This window comes from Mus pahari, chromosome 22 (genome assembly GCF_900095145.1).
Source record: "Mus pahari chromosome 22, PAHARI_EIJ_v1.1, whole genome shotgun sequence".
In the NCBI taxonomy this organism is placed as follows: domain Eukaryota; kingdom Metazoa; phylum Chordata; class Mammalia; order Rodentia; family Muridae; genus Mus; species Mus pahari.
This window is the reverse complement of record NC_034611.1, coordinates 24,667,071-24,675,363: the sequence shown is the minus strand read 5'-3', so window position 1 is coordinate 24,675,363 and position 8,293 is coordinate 24,667,071. Positions and strand designations below refer to the sequence as shown.

The window sequence follows — 8,293 nt, the reverse complement described above, 5'->3', positions numbered from 1 at the left end:
GCCTGTCTCTGCCTCCCAAGTGCTGGGATTAAAGGCGTGCGCCACCACGCCCGGCTCAAGAGGATGTTTTCTAACAACCAGTCTCTGAATTTCAAAATCACCAGAAGAAAAAGTAAACTATTCAGATAGATGCATCCTATTTCAAAATAAAGACAACTAAAATCCTAACTATGTGTGGGTTTTTCTGTTGCTTCTTGTTTTGTTTTTTTCTTATCTCTAACAAGATAGTAAAATAGGGGCTGGAGAGATGGCTCAGCTGTCAAGAGCACTGGTTGTTCTTCCAGAGGTCCTGAGTTCAATTCCCAGCAACCATGTGATGGCTCATAACCATGTGACCTGAAGTTTTCTTCTGTTATGTAGGAGTCCATGCAGATACAACACTCATATGCATAAAATAAATTAATAAATAAATCTTAAAACAAACAATAACAGATAGAAAAATAAAGTCAGCAGCATACCAAACTGGTTACAGGAAAGTTTACTGTTAAGACAGCATGATTTCGACTGATTGACTGATCATTTTCAATTAGAATGCCACAGTTTTTCCTCCCGACAATGTACTCTACGCCAGCCAAAAGTCGGTATGGTTCTCCTGAGGGAAAACAGAAGTAAATGAATGTAATATACAATACATACATACATACATACATACACACACATACACACATTCATGATACAGGACATACTGCATATTATTGCAAATAACTCATACTTTTGCTACTTAAATGTTAAGCAACTTGACATTTTGCATGTTTTTATTTATATAAATAAATTATATACATCATATGTGAGTTTCTTTTAATAAACTTTGCTAGATTTATTTTATGTGTTTTGTCTACATATACATATGTACAGTGTGTGTGTGTGTGGGGGGGTCCTGCCAGTTCTACAGCTGGCAGCAGAACAATCCATAGAGAGGCAAAAATGAAACTCGGTTCAGCTTGACTTAGTTAGCCAGCCAGTGATGGTACAAATCACTAGAGTCTTGATTTTAGCCATATTTAAGCACAGCACAACTTTGAATAATAGTTTCCTGATGACAATTAGCTCAGCCCCGGTGTGTACAACAAAGCTTAAGACCTGTTTACACTGAAACTCGTTATGGCTTCTTCTACAAAGATGGGTTCTGTTGACTCAGAAACAATGTTCAATTAAGGATCCAGGGAGAACGGCTGAGGTAACACAGTGTCTATAGAAGTCAGGATTAGCCTGGCCCTAAGCTAACAGAAGTCACTTAGGCTGTTGAAAAGTACAAGTGGCGCTGCACATATGGATGGGTTTAATGGACTGGGAGGCGATGCTCGAGATTTAGGGAGGGGTTTGCAATAAACAAACATTATAGTCTGATGAGAGATTCAGCCCTACAGATAGCAAAGACCACCAGGTTTTGAAGTGAACTACTTCCCCCAGCATTCCAAGTGGAAAACAAATATCTCCTTCCTTTGAAGAGAGAGATATGTCGTCATGTTTAACTTACCCAGTTTTCCTAGTGCTTAGTTACATGCACAAGGATCTTGTACCGTCTACAATCACGTGTGTCAGGGGCAATCATGTATGTGTCTGGTGCCCCTGAAAGTCATAAGAGGGCATCAGATTTCTCAGGACTTGGAGTTATAGATAGTTGTGAGTCACCACGTGGATTCTGGGAACTGAACCCGGGTTCTTTGCAAGAATAAGAAATGGTCTTAACTGCTGAGACATCTTTCTAGCTCCAAGTGCTTTTTCCTAATAAAGCCTCACTGAAGAATACAAAAGGTTATCTAAATACCTGGGAGCCTTTATCATTTTACAAAGGGAAATCAATATTGAATCAGTACTCCCTCCAACACAACATAAATTTAGTATATGACAAAACAAAATCACACTATAGATTTTGGAGTTGCTTAAATGATTTTAAAATGCAATTGGGAAAATATCTTAAAAATAAAGCGGGGCTGGAGAGATGGCTCAGCGGTTAAGAGCACTGATTGCTCTTCCAGAGGTCCTGAGTTCAATTCCCAGCAACCACATAGTGGCTCACAGCCATCTGTAATGGGATCCGACGCCCTCTTCTGGTGTGTCTGAAGACAGCTACAGTGCACTTACATACATAAAATAAATACTTCTTTAAAAAAATAAAAATATAAAGCAAGTGAGCTAGACCTTAAAAAGCACATGCCTTTAAACCCAGCACTCAGGAGGCATAGCCAGATCAGTGAGTTCAAGGCCAGCCAGGTTGATATGGTTGAGACCCTCTCAAAAAAAAAAAAGGGGGGGGGGGCTGGCAAGAAAAAAAAAAAATCAAAAACTATTTTCTTTCCTTTTCCTTTCTGCGTACAAGCATTTGTCTGAATGTATGTCTGTAATGTCTTGTGCAGCACATGCATGCAGTGCATAGAATCCCGAGGATTCAGAGTACAGCTGACTTGAACCCAGATCCTCAGGAAGGGTAGCCAGCGCTCTTACGATGCTGAAATTTATAATCATAGAAAGAAATTTGCCTTCTTAGATTGCAAAATTTGCCAAAAACCTATGGCCATTAAAAGATATTTCAATGGACCAGGGGGGAAAAAAAAACCTAAATTAATACAAGATCAGATTAGCTGCAACTACACCTTTGGAAGACTTTTGTTTTACTATTAACAGTTGCATTTTAAATCAGTGAGAAAATTACTAATTAAAAAAAAAGTTGTTTTGAGCCCCCCCCCCCCCAGTGCAAAGACACACTGGTGGGGAGGAGCACTTTGAAGATGACCTCTACCAGGCACCAGTAAGAAGACACCCAGAGGCCCAGGTACAAGTAAGATGAACAAGTAAGTGGTGGAGAGATGGAAAGAAAAACAGAAGAATGCGGTACAATGAAGAAAGGTGGAACTGGAGAGTGGAAAGTAGTGACGAATGGCTTGATGTGAGTAGCCCACACCACCACCTAAAGCCATGTCTGGGTTCATGGCCCTGCAGCAGTGGGGACCTGTGTTGATGTCCATGGATCACGTTACCACCAAAGGTCATGTGGCCATCCCTGGTCTGGGCTGCCAGCTAGGGCCATGTTGATGCCATGCCAAGGGCTGTACAGAGCTGTCTCCACCCCTCAGCAGCTATGGCACACTGGAGCGGTCAGGTTGACCAAGTCAGCTACAACCCAGGCCCAGATCCAAGGCTTTGAGTTGGTTTACTGCAACATCTAACCCCATTGATGAGCTGCTGGAGCTCAGGAACGGGCTGGTCCTCCAGATCCAAAGATGCAGGACCTCCACAGCAAAGGGCAACAACAGGATATCCAAGAAGATCCAGTACTGACAGTGTAGCAGGAGACGGAGGACACATACCAGACCAACTCATAGCAATGAACATTTGCAAGGAAAGCTGTTTGGCCAAAAGGGTATATTACATGACACACTGAAGCTTTCAGGGTAAAATTTTGTTTTTCTTTTGTGAGGGGGGAGATTGAAAGGGCAGAGGGTGGAGGGTGGATATGGAGGGATGAGATGAGCTGTTGAAGTTCATGATATGAAATTCCCAAAGAATCAATAAAATGCTAAAATAAAGTGTAAATCTGCAACTGGTGGAGTAATAGCAGACATGTTGGAGACCTGTGGAATTTGGAGGCCTGGGCTTCTATTACAATTGGAGAAGTAATTATCACAACTAGACAAATAGGAAGAGTCCAGCTGACCCCTGGCAGCCTTCTGAACCGTTTAAGTACTGTCAATGAGATTTCTGTTTCCTTTAGTTCCGTTTTGAGAGGAAGTCTCACTATGCTGCCTTAACTAAGCTGTCCCGGAACACAACATCCACCAGGCTCAGCTTCTCAGGAGCCGGGATCACAGGCAGGAGCTATCACACTCAGTTTAGCAGAGAGGAACTTGGGACGGTTTCAAGGAAGATAAATAAATATTCTGTGAGTTTCTGCTGTAACCCAAAGGAGACCACCTCACTTGGAAACTAGTCCCTTGGCGTCTATCAGATTCCGAAACGCATCTCTGATATTGGCTCTCTAGAAGCATATTTAATTCTGCTATCATGTTCATAAAGTACTACCCAGGTGAGTACTGAACTACAGCCTAAAAGCACATGAGAGACAGGCTCTCGTGTAGCTCGCAGGCTTCAAACTTAGGTAGTTGCTATCTTTTAACTCCGGATCCTCCTTCCTCCACCTCCCAAGTGCTGGGATTATATGCCTGCGCCACCACGTCTAGAAAAATTTCTATCTTACAAACATCCATAGAGTTAGCTAGGCTCCAGGCTAACTATTCAGAGTCCTCCATGCTCCGCAACTCAAAGCTGCGTCCTACCCTTGCAGAGCCCCAACCCACATCATCTTTCAGACTTTATCCTTCCCCTTACACTGGTAGGAAACTGCATCTTCTTTAAGTTCCCCGCAAACGAGATAGAGTCGCAGGCAAGTACTTACTCTCCCATCACCAGTGACTATATAAGGGGACAACCACTTAACAAGTGATAACTTTTCTCACTGCGTGAAACCGTGGGGCCAGAGGACTCCTCCCCGAGGGGAAATTCTGAAAACTTTCAAGCGGCCCCGTGGTGTCGCGTGATTTCTCCTCGCTACGATCCGGTGAGCGTCGGTCCCCAGCCTTGGCTGGGCGCCCGGGTAACTCGGCGTGGTTCTTCCCCCCCGCTCGGCTCGCAGCCTAGCTGGGGCTCCCATCCCGGTTCCCACCACCCGGCTTCCGCGTCCAGCCAGTTCCCGCCGCCTAGGAGTCCGCCGGAAGGCGAGGAGGACGGACCGGAAGTGCGGGCGCGCTCCACGGCTTCCCCGCCCCCCCCCCCACCTCCCCGCGGCCGCTCCCGGGGACGGGGGAAAGAACTCCCCGCCGCCTCCTTAGCGCGCCTACCTGGAGCCGCACCGGCGGCCGGGAGCAGCTTCCACATGGGTGCGGCGTCTCAGAACCCCCCGCGACGTGCGACGCCAACCGCGGATGCCCAGCGTGCGCGGTCACCGGGCTGCACCGGCGCGGACTCCGGGACGTGCGCGTTCCCAGGACTCTGATAAGGTCTTCGGAAAGGCGGGAACGGGACCAGAGCGCGCCGCCGGCGCGGGCGCCACCTAGTGCTGAAGATGCAGCAGTGCAGCGCGGACAGCGTCCTGCTAGGAATGTAATCAATGAACTGCAATGTTTAAAAATCTCGGAAGTCATGTGGATTTTAAATTAAATGTATCAAAGTTGAGTGTATTATTTTCTGTATTTTCAAATCTCTTAAGTTACATCATTTGTAGTATCAGTCAAGATGAAGATTTCATGCCAAAGTATGTTTAATCTTCTCCACTGTATTATACCAGAACCATGTTTACATCTATATACAATGTCAGAATTTACAGAATAACAATAAATCCACAAGCTGCATTGTTATCTTTGACTCTGATTTGCCAATTAGTCCCAGTTTCCCTTAATAGTTGATCACTGGCAAACAGGGTTTTTTTTTTTTTTTAATTTATTTATTTATTATATGTAAGTACACTGTAGCTATCTTCAGACACACCAGAAGAGGGCATCGGATCCCGTTACAGATGGTTGTGAGCCACCATGTGGTTCCTGGGAATTGAACTCATGACCTTTAGAAGAGCAGTTAATACTCTTCACCACTGAGCCATCTCTCCAGCACCAGCAAATGGGTTTTTTAATCCAGTTGTAATATTAATAAATCATACATTAAGGGTCCATTAAAGAATGACTTCAACTGCTGGGTGTGGTGATGCACACCTTTAATCCCAGCATTCGGAAGACAGAGGCGGGTGAGTCTCTGTGAGTTCGAGGCCACCCTGGTCTACACAGAGAAATTCTATCAAAAAAAAAAAAAAAGAATGGCTACAATGGAGTTACAGAAACACAGCAAGAGACATCAAAGGATTTGGGAAGCTAAAGTATGGAGCTGAAACAGCTACAAGCAGAGTAGATGCAGCACTTACAGAGCATGCATGCATCATTGGTTTTGATTGTCAGCACTAATAAACAGCACAAAAATCTCCCCACATAGTTGTAATTGACTATAGTACATGTGATATATAATAAAACGTCAGTGATATTTAAACAGTTGTCTGGTTCTATTGTTTAAAGAAAAATAATCTGTACATGTTCAGCAGAAATAATTTTTAAAATAGTATTTTTGGTCAGTGTTTGTTAGAATCTGGAAACCCTTAGAATCTAACATGTAGTGGATAACCAACCGTTTACACTAAGGGAACTCTTCCTTTATATACAACACAGAATTGAGCTTGAAAATTAAGCTTACTGTTTTGTTTTGTTGGGAGAGTCTTATTATGTAGCCATGGTTTGCCTGGAACTCTCTATGTAGACCAGGCTGACCTTGAACTAATAGAGATGTGCCTGCCTCTGCCCCTCCCCCCCCCCCAAGCACTAGGATTCAAGATGTGTGCCACCACACCCAGCTCAGTTGCTTAGCTTCTAATTTTTTTTTTTAAGATTTATTTATTTTTTATATGTAAGTACACTGTAGCTGTCTTCAGACATTCCAGAAGAGGGCGTCAGATCTCATTATGGATGGTTGTGAGCCACCATGTGGTTGCTGGGATTTGAACTCAGGACCTTTGGAAGAGCAGTCAGTGCTCTTACCTGCTGAGCCATCTCGCCAGCCCAGCTTCTTATTCTTAATTGTGCTTATACTGCAATGCTGCAAGGGACTGACGACTCCTTTCAAACACTTTCCTCATCCCAGAAGGTATGAGCTTTGATTTAAAAATCATAAATGTACACAAGGTACTGCATATTGGGTTTTTATAAAGCTAACACAAAATTAACCAGTACTTCAGTAACTTCTAAACAGCAGTTAATCAGGACAGTTAAAGTTCCATTTCAATTCTACTCAAAAAACAAACAAAAAAAAACCACACAACAAAAACCTAAGGTCCTTTGTTTACTTTCTTGTTTAACTTACTAGTGGATTACTGTGGGAAGCAGGTGTGGCCAAGCCTTGTGATCCCTGTTTACCAAGAACCTGAGCCTGCACACTTGTAAGATCCTGTGCTGTCTGGCTGATGAGTCACTGGCCTATCACCGCACACCCTGCCTGCCTGCATGGCTTGTGTTCAGAGCGTGCTGAACGCTGATTGGATCCAGGAGGGGGGGCGGTAAAAGACAGAGGACTGATGAAAAACAAAAACAGGATGAGCCTGAGATAAAGATGAAAGTTGTTGGAGAAACCTTCCTTGGCGGTCTTGTCATTTTTCCAATCCTGTCATTTTTTCCGTCCCGGTGGTCGGAGTGCGGGGTTGCAGGTTTGCGGCATCTGGTGGCCTGTACAGGGAAGAAAAGAAGAAAAGGCCAAGAAAGAAGCAGAAAAGAAAGCAAAAGCAGAAGCCAGGCAGGAGGAAGAGGAAGCCAAAGAAAAGCAAAGACAAGCTGAATTAGAAGCTGTTCAGTTGCCTAAGGAGAAAGAAGAGGAAGAAGTTAGAAAAAGGAAAGGCAGAAACTTCGGAACTCATGTAAGAGATGGAATGAGAGAAAACTACGGGGGGAGTTCCGTGGTAAGGAAGAATTAATCTAGCGCTAGGAAGAGGCTCCCCAGTAGAGGGACGAAGTTAGACTCCCGGTTGAGGAAAGTCTAGCTTCCAAAAGGGACGGAAACCCTCAGATACGAAGCCATGGGATCCGCTGCTTCAAAAGTGAAAGTAAAAACCGCATTAGTGCGGCTTCTCAAACAAAGCGGAGTTAAATTAAAAAATGAAGCTCTAGACAAATTTTTGGAAACAATAATTAAAGAGGCACCCTGGTTTCTAGAAGAGGGCTATGTGAACCCCCAATATTGGGAACGACTAGGTCGAGACTTGCAGGCAACGGATTCGACTACCCTATTATCGTCGGGCACGCTAGCCATTTGGAATTTAGTCAAAGTTTGCCTGACAGACAAGAGTGGAAAGTATACTGCTGAGATAGAAAAAGGGGTGGAAGCATTAGAGGAAGTAAAGGAGGTTATGTCTCAACATAGTGATCAGCAGAAAAGGAAGGAGGCTAAAAGACAGGAGAGTACTGATGAGAGTACAGAGGAATCTTCAGATAGTAGAGATGAAGTAGCTAGCATAATATCTAAGTCGAGCTTTAAGCGAGGAAGACCGCCTGAGCCCTCGGCGCCTCCCTTACCCTCACCTCCTCCTTATACAGGGGACGAGGGGAGTGAGGGGAAACGCAGTTGACAAGTGTTCCTAGAAATTGAAGAGGCCTTTAATTTGATTTNAGATAGCCAGTATATGGTCCAAGCAGTTCAACAATTGGAAAATGTAGGGTTAATTAAGGCAACATCCACTGTTTTTGACCTTTTGTCATCCTTACAAAAATGT

The 8,293-nt window shown here is 44.1% G+C and overlaps 1 protein-coding gene across 4 annotated transcripts in view; it reads right to left on the bottom strand.

The window, feature by feature from the left end:
* The window catches only part of Nbn (nibrin), a 35,486-nt gene extending 30,464 nt beyond the window's left edge, over positions 1–5,022 (bottom strand). Inside the window, exons 1-2 of one of the 4 annotated variants that reach the window (XM_021222084.1) lie at positions 4,836–5,022; positions 459–592 (exon numbers count right to left, since the gene is read on the bottom strand). In XM_021222084.1, the coding sequence (XP_021077743.1) occupies positions 459–592; positions 4,836–4,872 (171 nt within the window). In that variant the 5' untranslated portion in view covers positions 4,873–5,022. Of the gene's footprint in view, positions 1–458; positions 593–4,393; positions 4,686–4,835 lie in introns of those variants that run through there. The other 3 variants (XM_029533301.1, XM_029533303.1, XM_029533302.1) reach the window with 3 other exon arrangements.
* Positions 5,023–8,293: the final 3,271 nt, after the last annotated feature.